Source organism: Phycodurus eques, chromosome 10 (assembly GCF_024500275.1).
Source record: "Phycodurus eques isolate BA_2022a chromosome 10, UOR_Pequ_1.1, whole genome shotgun sequence".
Classification (NCBI taxonomy): domain Eukaryota; kingdom Metazoa; phylum Chordata; class Actinopteri; order Syngnathiformes; family Syngnathidae; genus Phycodurus; species Phycodurus eques.
Genome location: NC_084534.1, coordinates 24,605,124 through 24,620,790, shown reverse-complemented (window position 1 = coordinate 24,620,790; position 15,667 = coordinate 24,605,124). Strand labels below are relative to the sequence as shown.

Below are 15,667 nucleotides of genomic sequence, written 5' to 3'. Positions count from 1 at the left end.
TGACATATTTTTGCTAGCTACAAAACGAGGTCCCATTGAAAGCCATTTGTTGGACTACTGACTTTATTTTTTCAATATATTTCTCTACCAGATGGTGCAAACTTTTCCCCATTCAAAGCATAGGGCAAAATTTCACAAAAATGCTTGTTGTGTTTTGGCACTGATGTTGGCTAATATTGTTTGTGTAAAAAGAACACGTGTATCTTCCATGTGCAACATTGTGCCTTTTGTCTTTCTGTGTTATAAAGTAATTCAGAGCTAGCACTGTGAACGACTGGTTAACGCCAAATTCCAAAAGCGCTATCGGAAATGGAGGAATGGATGTATATTTGCAACTGGCCAACTGTGTCCAACTAGTTTTGCTGCAATTAAAAATTTGAATGGCAGATGAACAACGTCGCAGATTTACCTGACCAATTAAAAACACCATGTTGTATTGCATGAGCTTTCACAACAGAAATTCGTTTCCGGGCAAGAAGCGAGCTCCAGCCAGCCACCACCAAGCCATACCAATACAGTATACTCTATACAGCTGATATACAGTATACTGTATATTGTGTTTTATAATAATGCTTATTTATAAGTTCATTAAAAAGTGGAGCGTGGAGAGTATTTGAGTACAGTCAAAGAATTGGGCGAGTGTTGCCAAAAGCAATCCAAATATCCACAATCTCTCGTTTATTTCTCGCCTTTTTCCTCTCAGATCAAATTCACAACCTCATTTACAGCCATATTTATTTTATGTATACTGGAGAGAAATACCCAAAGGTGCTCGCGGAATTTGTTCAGTCAGTTGTAAACGGTTCAGTCGAGGCAGTGTCTACAGAACTTTCCGCCTTGTACTGACGATTCTGACGTATCCGTTGAGGAAGTCCAGACTGACTTGGTTTCCCTGACTCACGTTTAACCTCGCCAGTCGTGGGACAGAAAGTAGTTCATGCCTCCAAACATGCCGAAAGAGATCAAAGTGCTTAGCCTCACATCAAGTCAATACAAAGACTTTTCCCTCGTCAGGGTGCATCCAGAAAGGGCGCTCAGAGACGAGCAAATTCGACCAATTTAAAGCAGACTTTGTAGAAGTCCTCTGAAAGCGTAGAGTTCAAATAGCTTCGTTTCCCACATCGACTCCCACGTGTGTGAGCTGAATCGGAACAGAGGAACATTTCTGGGCCAGCTTTGCGATGTAGTTGCCAGATTGAGCCTAAATTCTTTTTTTTTTCCTCGTTTGTCGGCTTGACCAGCTGTGATGATGGCCCTCCGCAGGGAGCCAAGCGGCGCTCATTCGTACCTCGCGGCGGGGGTGGGGGGGGCTGTAGCTTCTGAAGCTCACGGACGCGAGGGATATTTCGACACCGTCCGAAACTTAGAACTGGAGCTCCTTCAGAGCGCAAAATAATAGGATTGCTGCCATAATAATGGCCTGTTTTTAGTTGTCTGTCGCAAGATGAGGAGCGGCAAAGAGGATTTGCGGGCTGAGAAAGCTCACACAACTATTCCCGGAGCTCATCATTATTCCATCTGCCCTCCATAGCTGTGTTTTCATTAGCATGTACACTACATCTACAGTCGCAAGATCTCGTCTTCAGTCCTGCTGAGATGCGTTCACATCATCACGGGGCAGTCTTGCTGAGCTACGTTTGGTCTGAAAGGGGAGAGAAAAAGAATGGCGTTGAGACGAGTATAAAGTGCAGCGCTTCAAAGGCGACTGTCTCCCTCCTGTCAAGAGACGCCGAAACAGGCCAAGCAGACACCGCATATCTCCTCCTGTTTGCCAAACTCATCATGACGATATTTCAGAGAAAGATGCACTTTCTTCACGACGAGTCAGAAGCCTCCGCCTGCCACCACCTTGCAAATATTTGCAGCGACTTGCTTTGTTTTGGAAAAGATTGCAGGGAGCCTCATGCACTTTGCTTCACATGGTTTGTCTTACTGTTCATGAGGTGGTTGAAACCACAAAGACAAATCAAGTGTGTCGTGATAAATATTAGACCCTGGTTAGTGTTAGATTTAGGGTTGGGGTTGAGATAGGGTTAGGTGTTAGGATTGAGGTTCAGGGCTTGATTTTTAGGGGTTTAGATGGCATTAAGTTTAGAGGTTTAGAATTGTGATTATGGATAGTTGATAAGAATTAGGGTAGGGGGTAGGGTTTGGGGTGAGTGTTGTGATAAATGTTAGGGTTAGGGTTTTAGGATTAGGGTTATGGTCTTGGGTTTTAGAATTTAGTGGTTATTGGTTAGGGTTTGAGGTTACTATTATGATTATGTCCATTTTAAAGGATTCCAAATTGCCCAAACCAAACTAATGATTGATATTTTACCAAGCAGTATGCTTTAGTATGTGGTTAGGGCCAGATGGTAGGGTTGCTGTTAGAGTTAGTATTATGGATTATTGTTGGATTTAGTGTTTATGGTCAAGTTTTAGGTGTTAGAATTGGGGTTAGAGTTAGGGTGTTGAAGAATGAGCTTACGGTCCATTTGTAAAGGATCCCAAAATATCCCACCCAAAACATTGCTGTCTTTTATAATGCTACCCAGTTCCAAGTCCAACAATAATCCTATAGAGGTAAATGTTTTTATACAAGAAAATAAAATGTATATTTTTATAAAAGAAAAGAAAAGAAAAAATGACAATGGATTGTATCATAGCAACAGTAAATCACCTAGTTTATGATTTCAGACACTGGTGGACCAGCCAGAACCACTCCCATGTAGCGTTAGCATTAGCGTTGCTGCTGGTGTTACAATTCCGAGTTGTTTTCCTTTGCCCATAGTAACTAAATTCTTGGTATTTATCAGCAACCAGTTTGCAATTTGGAGTACCACCACCATTAGAATGAGAACGCAACAGGATCGTTCCTCATTTTTGTGTCGTCTTTCATTATTTTGCATCCTATATTTTATATAAAGTGTAGTTTAAAATCAACATGGTGTGCTTTAACTACTCCGTGACATTTTGCCAAAACATCTCAGTGAGCAAATGAAAAGGTAGAATGACGAGGAAGGAACAGGTGGCCTCAAGTGGAAACGTGTCTTGATCCAATCGTAAAGACTATCACGATTAACCGACGGACATTTTTTTAACGAGATTAGCGTCCATTTGTTCAGTGAAGCAGACAATTTGACATGACCTACATATTTTTTGGTTGTATGCATTTTGTCTTGAAACATGTTGATCACAGAGTCAGTAGTGTGATCTTTAACACCGTTATAGCTTTGAGGGGGCGACAAGGCTCGGATTGATTTCTCTTTCGGCCGTGAACTCTTTTCCGAGGGTGTGCCGCCGTGTCGTATTGACCCGTCATGTCTCTCTCGTCTCTGCAGGCAAAGTATTGAACACGGACCTGCGCCACTACCTCAGTCTGCAGTTTCAGAAGGGCTCGCTGGACCACAAGCTACAACAGATCATACGGGACAACCTCTACCTGCGCACCATCCCGTGTAAGTACGAACGATGCGCAATTTCCGAACGCACCTGGTTGCTTCACTAATGTCCTTCTCTGCAAGACGACTCGGGCTGCATTTACGATTACGATGTAATGCCTATATCAGATTTTTGGGCACTGTCTATTTCCATGTGCATTTTAAATGACACATATCCAATACGTCTGTGCTAACACTGACCGAACACAACCAAACCAAATTGCAAGTTTATAACTCCACAAGTGTTGACACTGGGCATTGAGAACACAAAATGCAAGAAATAATGCAAAAATGCATTATAAATGCAACATTAAATGATACATAGCATTCAGTTGACCTAAGCTGACCCTTTCCCCCTATTAATTTAAATGAGGGTATCCTCCACATTACTCCACTGACCGCCGTCTGCAATAATTTAGCTTTAATTTAATGACAGACATACCTCTAATATATCATATTTAGACCATATTTAAACCTTGTGCCCTCCTGTGTCATTTTGCACATTTTCAATTTTTTTTTACAGCTCATATAACAGGTTTGCGGTATGTAATTTTGCACAAAATGTTATATTTAATAATTTGTGTTATGTTTTGTTTGAATCTAGTCTGTTTTATTTGTACATGTGTTTTATACTCAGGTTTCCACAGGGTGCAAATTATATCAATATTGTGGAACAAAACACGGCTATTAAACAACCATACATCAATATTTCCTCCCTTTTTGTCATAAATCACTTCAACTCCCTGTAAAGCGAAAATAAATGTCTTCTAAATTTGACACACCACAGAGAAGAGTTTTGTTAATCCTTCCTAATTTGAGGGATTCAAAAAAAAAAATAAAGGATATAAAATGATGCTTCAAAATGGTGAAAAGTCAATCAGTTGTCTCATCTCTCAAATGCGGTGGGCGTGCCCGCTGAATAATTTTAAACCACGCCCCACTCAACTGTCAACTGTCAGTCAAATACCACTGGTAACATCTGAAAAATGGATGATAATTTGTAATGCAACTTTCTTATGCCGACACATCCCTTTTAAATGTCAATTTTATGATTTGAATGACTGAGTTTTTAATGATTCCCCCCCCATATATAGTATATACTATATAATAAATAATAGTGTGATTGGGCCTTGGTGTTGATTAGAGTCTTGGATATGTCAAAGATTTAAATTTTTTTATTTTTTAATGTGCACTTACAGGTGTCATTGACTGCCAATAAAAGCACAGTTTTTAATCTCTCTGCCATTCCAGCATCAAATCATGCATTCTGTAACGCAAGCATGTCATTTAAAAAAAAAAAGGAATAATATTTGACATTTATTATTTATTTCTTGATTCAACCATTTTCCCAATGTAGGACAACTAAAGTAAAATTCATCATTTTTTTGTTGTTGCAATTATATGACTGAGCCGCCTGACTGTGTGGGTGTCTCTCTCTCTCTCTCTCTCTCGCTCTTCCTCAAATTCTCAAAGCAAGAAACCTATTCATGTTGAAGTTGTTCAATGCTAACTGAGGTGGAAGGTTGAAGTTCTGATTCTTGTCTGTCGCAACTGTCGCCCCCAAATGGCTCTTTCAGACGTTTGTGGATTGATGTTGAAGCAAAAAAAAATATATATCAATGTTGCTCCTCTTCTTAGAATTTAGTGGGTTTTAAATTCCTTTTAAAGTGAATATGTGTCTTGTAAATTGGACACACTACAGAGAAGTGTTGTTCACAAGCCTGCCAAATTTGAATATGTATATATATATATATATATATATATATATATATATATATATATATATATGTATATATATATATATATATATATACTCGTTTGCAACGGGCTCGTTTGCAGGGTCACCTCCTTGCTGGGTAATTGAAATAACATGGTATATAAATAACAGATGCATTTTTGTGGCGTAAGCATGCATAGCTAGCTAGCCAACGGCATTCTTTAGTGGTACAAGCTCAAAAACAAGACTATTTCTTTTTAGCGCTCTCTCCTTTATTTCATATTAACATTATCAAAAACTCAAAAGCAAGAGTCGTATTGATTTTGAATGATGTCCAACAAACGATGGCTGACTGAGTCGAACAAAACTATATTTGTTTTTTTCTTGACATGGCACTTTCGCTCACAATCGTCTGGTCTTTAAATCTTCGATTGATTCTTTATGTCAAAGCAAGAACGCTATCGATTTTGAATGACTTTAAGGGTAAACAAAAAAACCAATACATATTTCTTGGTTCAAGTGATCCATTTGAACTTAGACTGATTGTTTACACCAAGGCAAGAGCCTCATTGATTTTCAATGATATCCAAGACAAGCTGGCTCACTTCCTCGGCCTCATGAATCCGTTTTTTTACCTCACCCTACCGGTAAGCCTCCACAGTTCTTTTTCCTCAAACTTCCTTGCACTGATTGTCTACGTCGAAGCCCTATTGGTTTTGAATGGTACAAGGCTACTGTAGTGGTGTTCTAAGGTTAGAGCCGGAGCTCCGTATTTCTCATTAAACCAAATCAATGACGGTTGCCATTGTTCTATTTGATAGCAAAAACCCTTTGGATTTTACACAATAACAATTGATTCAGCTGTGGTCAAAGGTGAGCTTTGCAGCCACAATTTTCAACCTTGATTGTATTCAAATGTTCTTTTTTGTTGTTCTTTTTCTTTTCCTATCAAGTGAGAACACAATTGGTCAAATATACTTTCTTTCTGATGCGTCGCCTGTCTTTCGTCGTGAATGTCTGTGTGTGTGTGTGTGTGTGTGTGTGTGTATGTGTGCGCGTGCGTGTGTGAACGTTAGACAAAAGCGTAAGAAACAACTGGATAAATGGTTAGTCACGTTTTACAATGTCATGGGCATTATGCACTCTACACAAACACACACACAAACAGCATTCAAGCACTCTCTCTCTCAAGATGACTTTTATTTATTTTATTTATTTTTTTATTTAAAAACACTTTGGCACCCTAGTAACCAAGGGCATCTCGGCAACTTATTTGCTTTGAAAGAGCAGTCATCTAAGTCGTACGCTTTCACAAACGAGCCCTGCAATTTTTCTCAGTTGGCTCTGCAAGGACGCGGCTGGTCCTATGGTTATGGTTGGGTTTTTTGTTTTGTTATTTATACTGAATTGCCAGCCATCTACACACAGAAATCAGATTGAATACAGCAACAAGAGATCTCGACCTGATTCGTTTTTTTTTTTTTTTTTTACTTACAGAGGTTAAAAGTTTCATCGCATCATTTGAGCAGTTGTAATAACCAGAAGAAGCTACTTCAAAGCAAGTGCCCACTTGATTTTGACGTACAGTGCTGCGCATATGCGCAATATTTGAAAATGGAAACCATTTCATAGGAGGACTTTTAGCAATGGCAATGTTATGGGCTCACTTCCATTAAGTTGAAACTTGCAATTACTCCATGTTTTGTCAATATATTTTTCATCGTGTTGCAGAAGAGAGACTGAGAAACAGTAAAAAGATATACAATACTCAAAAACATTTCGTGACAATGGGCTTTTGGCTGTAATTTCACCATGAACTTTAAATGCACTATAACCTTTATGTCTTTTTATAATACAGACGTTTTTATAATACAAGTTACTTCTCAGTAAGCCGCAGTAATATTAGTCATTTTTTGCAGATGATAAATATATGCCAGTGAAGTATTATATTATCTGTCGACTGTCTGTTTACTTGCTTGAAGTCTTATGACACCGTGACAGAGAAGCTATTTGTCAGCCTACCGTATTTTCACGACCAAAAGGCACACCGCATTAAAAGGCGCACCGCATTAAAAGGTGCAGTCTCAGTTACGGGGTTGATTTCTGTATTTAACACACACATAAGGCGCACCGTATTATTGGGCGCCTTTAGCGTCCTCTTTCATGCGCACCCTTCCCCCTTTAACGTCTGCATGCTGTCCTCAGTCACGTCCGCCTTTCTTCTATATAAGCAGCGTGTCAGCAAGCGGCGCGCTTATCAAAGTCACACAACAACATTTACAGATTTTGGAACTCGGTGCACACATAAGGCGCGGCGCATTATAAGGCATTTAAGACTTTTAAATGTCCCTTATGGTCGTGAAAATACGCTATCTATGACGCTCTACATTGTTTGTTAGCATTAAGCTAATTGGACTTTTTGAAGGCAAAGCTATGTTATTTCTCAAATACACAAAGTATAATTGTGTTTTAGTTTCACAGTAAACTTCAGCTGGGAGTGGCTGCTTGTTAAGTGAGTTCAATTTAGTTCACTAACACTTGTACCTTAATGAGGTACCGTAAGTTTTTTTCAAAGCAAACAAAAAAAAAAAAAAAAAAGTATCTTGAAATACCCGTAAGTCGGGTCACTTGTATCTGAAGGCAACACTGTATTAAAAAGTTTTATGACGGCAAAAATGCAGCCCCTCAAGGGTTTAATTCTATTTCTAATATATTCTATATATTTTATGGAAAATCCATTCAAAATCCAAATTAAGGTCCAACAGTATCGTAGAAAAGGTTAAAATTCTGAGGAGCCGCTGTGTTGTAGGATCCTTTCATCATGAAGCTGTTGAACAAGCACTTTCTGAGCCAAGGTGCAGCAAATGATCCATTTCGCTCCCCGATCTCACCTACGCACACGCGCACACACACACACACACACACACACGCACACACACACGCAGGTTCTCAAGTGTCACGGGGAACACGCTTTACATTCTGCTCTTCGTGTTCGGCGGTGGCGCTCGTTGAGGCTTTATGGCCTGTAGGCTCCATTCATCACAGGCCCCCCCAGCGAGTCGGACTCTAATTCCCGGCTTGAATGACTGCCGTAATGAGCGGGAGAAGCGGGAAGTGGCTTCCGTCACTCGCTCGCCCGCTCTCGTGTTCTCATCCTTCACCTTCCCCTCTGTTTCAATTACCTTCGGACCACATTGTTTTACGGCCGTAATAATTTCTTTTTTGCTGCCATTTACGGCTTGTGTTGCAGCTTCTAATTTTCCAAAGTACATTGCCGTTAAAGAAACAGCGCAGGAATAGGAAATTGTAAGATTAAACTGGCAGATAGTGGTCATTCCTTCAGCCAATTCAAACAGTTATAGCTGTAATTTATTATCTCAATACTGATAAAATGCTTAAAGGTAATGAAATAATGGTAATCAAGATGGCAAGCAGCAATGAACTGGCCCTTTCAGGCCCAATCTTTCATGGCGATTCCGCAGAAAATCATTATCAAACTTTGACCAAAATCACAAATCACCCATGCAACCATCGATCCATTTTCCATAATTTTGATGAAGTAACAAGGAACAATCAAGGAACATTTCACCAAGTGCCAATCCCAGTTCACGAATAAGTGTTAAAAGTTTCATTTGTAATAGTTTTCACATTTTCACAGTCGTTTTATCCAACTCAGTGTTATGAAAACAAAACCTTTGCGCCCCAATAAGGTCAATCGCCTGAGAAACAACGCAAGTGAAAGAAAATTACAGCGAAAGTGAAGAGTAAAAAGAAGTGGAGAGCAAATGTCTATAAGTGTGTGTGTGTGTTTGTGTGTGTGTGTGGTAAGCCTTACTTGGCCATCTTCCATCTCGTTTAAACGAGATGTGGAGTTCTTCAGAGGACAAAAGCAAAGAGGCTTTTTATTTTTCCCGCCTCCAAGAGCGCAGTGGCACGCTCCCTCGACGCCCTGCTGAGATCAGACGCGGGCATCACGCACCATACATCACATCACAGCGATGCCTGGGCTGAGTTAAAGAACACATCGCATCAAGTCCTTAATCTGTGACTTTCTCTAACTTCCAACCCCTCTATCTTCTCCTCATGTGCCGCTGCAAAATGTATTTTGAGGATGACAGTTAAAGGTAAACTTGATGTGTAAGTGGATACTCCCAAAAAAAGCTCCCAAAAAATCTTGACTCTATCCTTTGGTCTATATTTGCTTTATTGCCATTTCAGCAGTCGATGCTCTGGAATTACTATTGTCAGTTATAATTGTTGGTTGGTTAGTTTGTTCGCTCCCCCTCGTTAATATTGTTAGGTAGTTGGTTTGTTCATCAGTCTCTTGGTATGTTGGTTGGTTGGTTCATTTTTAAGTCCTATAAACTTAATTACTCAGTTCATTTATTCGTTAGTTAATTGGTAAATTGCTTGGATTATTTGTTTACTAGTTAGTTTGCTCATGAGTTACAACTTGTAGTTAGTTCGTTAGATCAATACTGTATTTGGTTAGAAGTTAGTCCGTTTGTTGGTTTATTAAATAGTAGTAAGTAATTAATTGGTTTATTGGCGAGTATGTTGTTTCATTAGATGATTAGCTAATTAGTTTAGGGTTCCAGGCACCACAAAACATTTGTTATATTGTGCCGGTGTACCTAAAAAAAAGTTTCTAGTGCACTCGGCATAATGACGCTTTAAGATAAAAAAACAAATCCACATCCAAAGTGTCTGCTCTCACTCGGCTGCCACGTCCAACTGGAATGAGGCCTCATTAGGTCGCCGCCCACTGGAGAGAGATGCCTCGCCGTGGCGGGATAATGGTCGCGGGAGACCGTTAGCAGGTACGAGGCGACGGCGGCTCAAGTAATTGGGCTACAGGGGGACATTTTTGAGAGCAAAGACACAAGTCAGACGCGTTGCTAATGAGAAGCAGCCAGGGCTGGCATTCTCGCGCGACAAGAGGAAGTGTCAAGCACTTCGGCTAAAACAAAAAGCGCGTTACCGAGGAGCTGTGCAAAGAAGGCTCCTCTGATGTTTGTCTCGCTATCAAACGGGCTGTTTAATCATCTGCCGGGGTGCCGGGAAGCTGTCACGGTCCAATTAGAGCAGGATATAAGAGTGGAAAATCAAAACCAAGCAAAAAAACGGAAATGGCGGCATTAAGTTACTTAATAGGCCACTGGGCCGCCGCAATCAGCTCGGCTTCCGCGCTAATTACTTCACATGTGGAAAATATCAAGGAATTCACTCAGGAAACAACATCCGATTAAATCAACAGTTAGCAAAGCGGATCAGTCACAATGTGAAAGCAAGGAACTAAACGAATCATTTAGGTCCTTGTCAACGTTATTTCCAATAGATTTTTTTATGATACAGTTACATCCAGGGTAGCTATGAAAGCTACTACAAGGCCAGCCCAAGATCTTTAGTCATTTTTGAAGGTGATTAATGTTGATGATTAATGTTACCCGGGCTTGAAGGTACAGCGGTGCCTTGACTTACGAGCCTTAGTTATGTCGCCATGAGTGGAGTGGGAAAAAAAAAGAAGAAGAAGCAATTAAGGTACTGTAATGCCCTCACAAGAAGTGCCACAAAGCAAGAGGTTTATTGAACGGGACAAACAGTCGAACACGCAAATGAGAACACTTGCTACGAGCTCCTGTGGGCCACAGCTCACGTCCAAGCGCTCACACGCAGCCAAACCAGCCAACAGCTCCTGACGTCACTCACTAGGCCACGCTCCTTAAAAATACACACACAACGTGTATGTACTGCTACAGCACGAACAGTTGTTACCGGAGCTACAAAGTAATGAGTGGTGATCAGGATTCACTCGCGAATCCCCGTGGAAAAATGAATACCGAATCAGAATTTTCACATTCAAATCAAAACAACATAAAACGACGGATCACATGGAAGCGCCACAACGGAAGCCGAAAAGGAGCCTTCGATGGAGATGGCGACCGTGGTAGATTGAATGGGAGAGAGTTTATCCAAGACAGAAGCGCAAAAGACGACGAGAGCGGCTAGGTAGCCAGCGGGCTTAGTAGCTAGCAGGCTAGCGGGAAAGGTGGCAGCTTGGTCTGGGGCGCAAGAATATATGACATCAACGAGTGCAAAACAGACCAAGGATTCTTTCTACCTGTGGACAAGGCACAGTGAGGGATCCTCGTTAAAGTAAGCCATTTTAAACGTAAAAGGAAAACCTTTCTGTACGGAAGATCGGCAACTAAAAATGCGTCAGTCAAAACGGGGAGGTGTTTTCTCGTAGCGGGTCAATAGATAGTTTTCGAACTATCTAATTGGATTTTTCATTTCTTTTCATTTTTTCGGAATAGTACACGGAGGAAACGATTCGAATGTGATTCGCTAGTCATTCGGCACTGTTAATAAAAAAACAAATGAGGTTTTAGGGGCCACGTCCCACGACTAGTATTTACCCTTTTGAAAAACTTCATTTTTTTTATATTCTCTTATGTAAAATACTGTGCTATTTTACTCTATTAAAAACACGTAATAACAATTTAGTGGTGTTTTGGGGGGGCTATGAATGGCATTTCAATAAATTTCAGTGGGGAAAGCTGTGTGATAGGCCAGCATACTCTAATTGTACCATTTGAATTCGGATAAATCCAGTGTGATGAATCTATAATAACCTGAATCAACGAGCGCACGCGCCTCCGATGCTTCCTATCGTCCTTCAGGCGACTTTGAAGAAAATCCACTGAGCGAGGGAATGAATGGTCCTCCGTATCGCTTTGTTTACACGATAGAGAATTTCATTGAAGTTGGCGCCGACGATTGGTTTGCTCTCGACGTGTGGCGTGCAGCATTTCAATTGACCGCCGGGCTGCCGTTCCTGGGCAATTTTCAAGTTTGAGTGATTCAATATGTTTGATTCGGTTTCGCTTCGCGCAGGCACCACCAGGCTCCCTCGGGAGGGGGAGGTGCCCGGCGTGGACTACAACTTCATCAGCCTCGGAGACTTCCGGATCCTGGAGGAGAGCGGCCTTCTCCTGGAGAGCGGCACGTACGATGGTGAGTGCAATCACACGTTTTGATAGAGAAGGAGCGCAGTTTATAGCCAGGTGGGGACTCAAGAGCCAGAGTGTGCGGCATTTCATCCAATTACTGCACCAATAATATTAGGATAATTACAGTATTGTTTGGTGACAATAATGACTGCCATGTATTAAGTGCTGTATTATTATCTAACCATTTCAATGAGGCATGACAATACACACAAGTAATAATAATAATAATATTTCTTTTATTTTTTAATAATCAAAACTATTACTGTAAAATTGGTTAGGGCATGTTTTTGTTTTTCAATACTTTTTTTAAACAAATCCTAAAAGTATGTGTCCTGCATTAATTATTTTTTATTTGAAAAATAATTGTCTAACAAGTATCTTTTTTAAATAATTTAATCATATTAAATTTGTTAGTGCATGTTATTATTTTAGAAATTTTTTTCAGGTGGGTGACTTAACGAGTGCATATTGTATATTGGCTCATATTGTATGTGATGGAAGTTGACATCTCTGACGCGGTTCTGTTGATGTACATCCTTCCAGCAGCAGTCTTGCCGGCGCGCCTTTTGTGGGAGGCAACGCGTCTTGTGTTGAGGACGTGCTGAGCAGCTGTGGCGCTGCATGTTGACCTTATGTAAACCAGCCAACCTGCTGATCCCAGCAGCTGGCTGCGCTGTCGCACAGCAGGAGGCGCCGAGGCACGCCAGTCGTGCTTTTTTCTGACGATCGACACGTCAATCCGCAACTCCAAATTTCAAAAAAGGGAATCCGACGTCGTGGCTTGGGAAGCAGACTGGCATAGGCGTGTGTTTTTCTGTTTACTTTATGATAAGCTGTCATTGTGCATGAGGAGTCGGTGGGGCAATGCCCCACCAAACGAGAACATATTTAAACGCTCTTAAAAAAAAAGACGATAGAAGTTGTAAATAGTGATTATATTTAAAAAAATAAAATCCCCAAATTTAATGTTACAGGAAAAAAATACATATGAATATATGCAATCCATATATGCAAATGTAGTTCTTTTTTTTTAAATCAAAAATTATGTAAAATTATGAGGGGAAAAACTAAAGAAAAGTTACAAAAAATCTCATTGTTAAATATTATCAAAGCTTTTATTTGAGAATAATTACATATTATGAGGGAATAATGCTCTAAAATACACAAAAATAAAGTTGTAATATTGTGAGGAAAACATAGGCTAAGTGGAAACATTACATGAATATTACTACAATATGCCACATTCTTTATTGACATTTTTGGGGCAACAAATGCTGCCTAGCAACAAGCATCTGAACAAAGGCCTGACATGACCAGGAAAAGAAATCCAAGTAATTTTCTCGATCACATAGACTTTTTATTGTACGTTGGCTTTACTTTGTAGTTAGGCAACGATACTTTTGTTAGTTTTTCAAAATTGACACTCATATTTGACGCCTTCACCTGCACCGGAGCGCTCGGTTTACATTCTGAGGCCTCGCGAAATGGCGCGGTCGCCATGCATTCGTTCCATAAAGGGATCGGAGCGTGGGATTTCTCTTACATTGCGCGATGATTACACCAATAACATGATAATCTGCTTGCCCGCGTCAAGCGAAGGGCATTCTCTCTCGTTGAAAATCCGCACCGCGGCGAAATAAAGGCGAGGATTTTTCTTTTTTTTTCTTCCCCACAACAATTCGCGAGTGACCTGAATGGACCGACTCTGCACGGCGCTTTCTGCCTCCTTCCCATTCAGCGGCGGCATCTGAGCGCCGCTCTTCCCCATATGATGGAGAATTAAAAAGATAAAGCCAAATCCTCCTCCAGCCAGAAAAGCGCCTTAAGGCTGAGAGACGCCTTGTGTGTTATTGTGTGTGTGTGTGTGTGTGTGTGTGTGTGTCCACGGGCAAGGTGCACCACTGGATGTGGGCTTGTTGCGTCAGCTTCTTCCATCAGCCTCTGATCCGTGTGATAAAACGTCTGTCGTCTTCTCCCAGGAGGTCTCAAGTCACCTCCCAGCCCAAACACGGCGAAACTTAGCAAGGGTTAGCAAGGGAGAGTATGAAGACGCAAGCGACGCCCAGATCTTCATAGTGCAATAGTGGTGTGCAGGTCTGCCTCGCAGTCACGAGATCTGCGTTTGAATCTCTGTTGAAGCATTCCTGTGTGGAGTTGGCATGTTCTCCCCGAAATACTCGGTTCCACTGTATTTTAGGGCCTGACCGATTATAGATTTAGAAAACTTTTTTTGGAGGCCAATTCCAATATTTGGCAGAAAAAGATTCTAACTTATTAATCGGCTGATAATAATACTTTTTTTTTGCTCCCTTAATGCTTCCAACAACAAAGAAGGCAGAACTGTTTTACAATCCTTTGTCCAATAGTATTTGTTTTCACTTCACAACAGAGAGCTATTTTCAAGAAAGTAGAAATTGCAGTAAGAACACACTCATAATGCACTCTAAGCATTAGCATAAAAGTTATCAACATATACATATACTTGCAGACGTGTGTTAATAGTAACATGAGAGGATAGAGATGGATGCAATTCACAGTGGAAAAACATTCTGGCAGCCATGCACGTAGTTTACTTCCTACCTATCCCTACGGACAGCATTTACTGTTTCGTGAGAAAGTTAGAATATATTGCCATTTGTGATTATTTTTAAAAGGGCTAATATCAGCTAATAAAATCACCCAACAATTAATCAGTGGAGCCCTACACTGTACTTAGAATGTTGGGACACCTGGCCTACATATAATGTTTTTTGACTAAATGTTTCACAGGTGGGCAGGTGTCAGTGTTCGCCGTATCTCTGCGGGATGCTTATCTCCTCTCCGGACTTTTTTTTCCACCCACTAAAAACCAGTCAGCAGAAGCTTGAGCCGCCAGTGTCGAGCTCCCTGCACTCCAAGGCGGAGTGGAAGTAATCGCATTAACGTACTGGCTCTCCATTTCCTCTCTCTCTCTTGCTCTCTCTCTCTCTCGCTTGGAAGTGAAGAGAAATATAAACAAGGTCAGACGGGTTCTGTCACAGGTGAGCACGGTTACGGCTCCTGCCAAGTGCCTTCACTTTACACTGACTAAACTGTAGCGGGCTAATGGGGCTCAGAGATAACCGTAATAGTCTCGCTGATAGTCTCAAGTGACTTGCCTGGATGCTCATTATGCTAATGGCTCATGTATAGCGTTCTTTTTTTTTTTCTTTTCCCCCCACCTCCCCTTTTATAGTCACCGTTCATATGCATAATTTCCCTTAAATACCCTCTTCTCCGCTCTTTTATTAATCACTCTGACCTTCTTAACAGCCCTCATTTGTGCCCGGCAAGGCGTGATTGGAGGCGAGGTGAGGAGGATGTTTGTTTGGCACACCTCATATAGTGCTGGGCCAATGGCCTGTACAGCTATTGTTACTGTGACGACCAGGGGCTGAGACAAACTTGAAAAAAACTGGGCTTAAAAGAAAAAACAACAACATAAATAAGTAATGAAATTGGAAATATGGGTCAATATTATTTTACAATAAGTGTCT

General features: G+C 40.9%; 1 protein-coding gene across 3 annotated transcripts in view; it reads left to right on the top strand.

Moving 5' to 3' along the window:
• Positions 1-15,667, top strand: part of LOC133408365 (membrane-associated guanylate kinase, WW and PDZ domain-containing protein 3-like) — a 120,952-nt gene that overhangs the window by 69,807 nt on the left and 35,478 nt on the right. For all 3 annotated transcript variants that reach the window (XM_061687170.1, XM_061687171.1, XM_061687172.1), the window contains exons 3-4: positions 3,324-3,440; positions 12,037-12,156. In XM_061687170.1, coding sequence (XP_061543154.1) covers positions 3,324-3,440; positions 12,037-12,156 — 237 coding nt within the window. The remainder of the gene's footprint in view (positions 1-3,323; positions 3,441-12,036; positions 12,157-15,667) is intronic.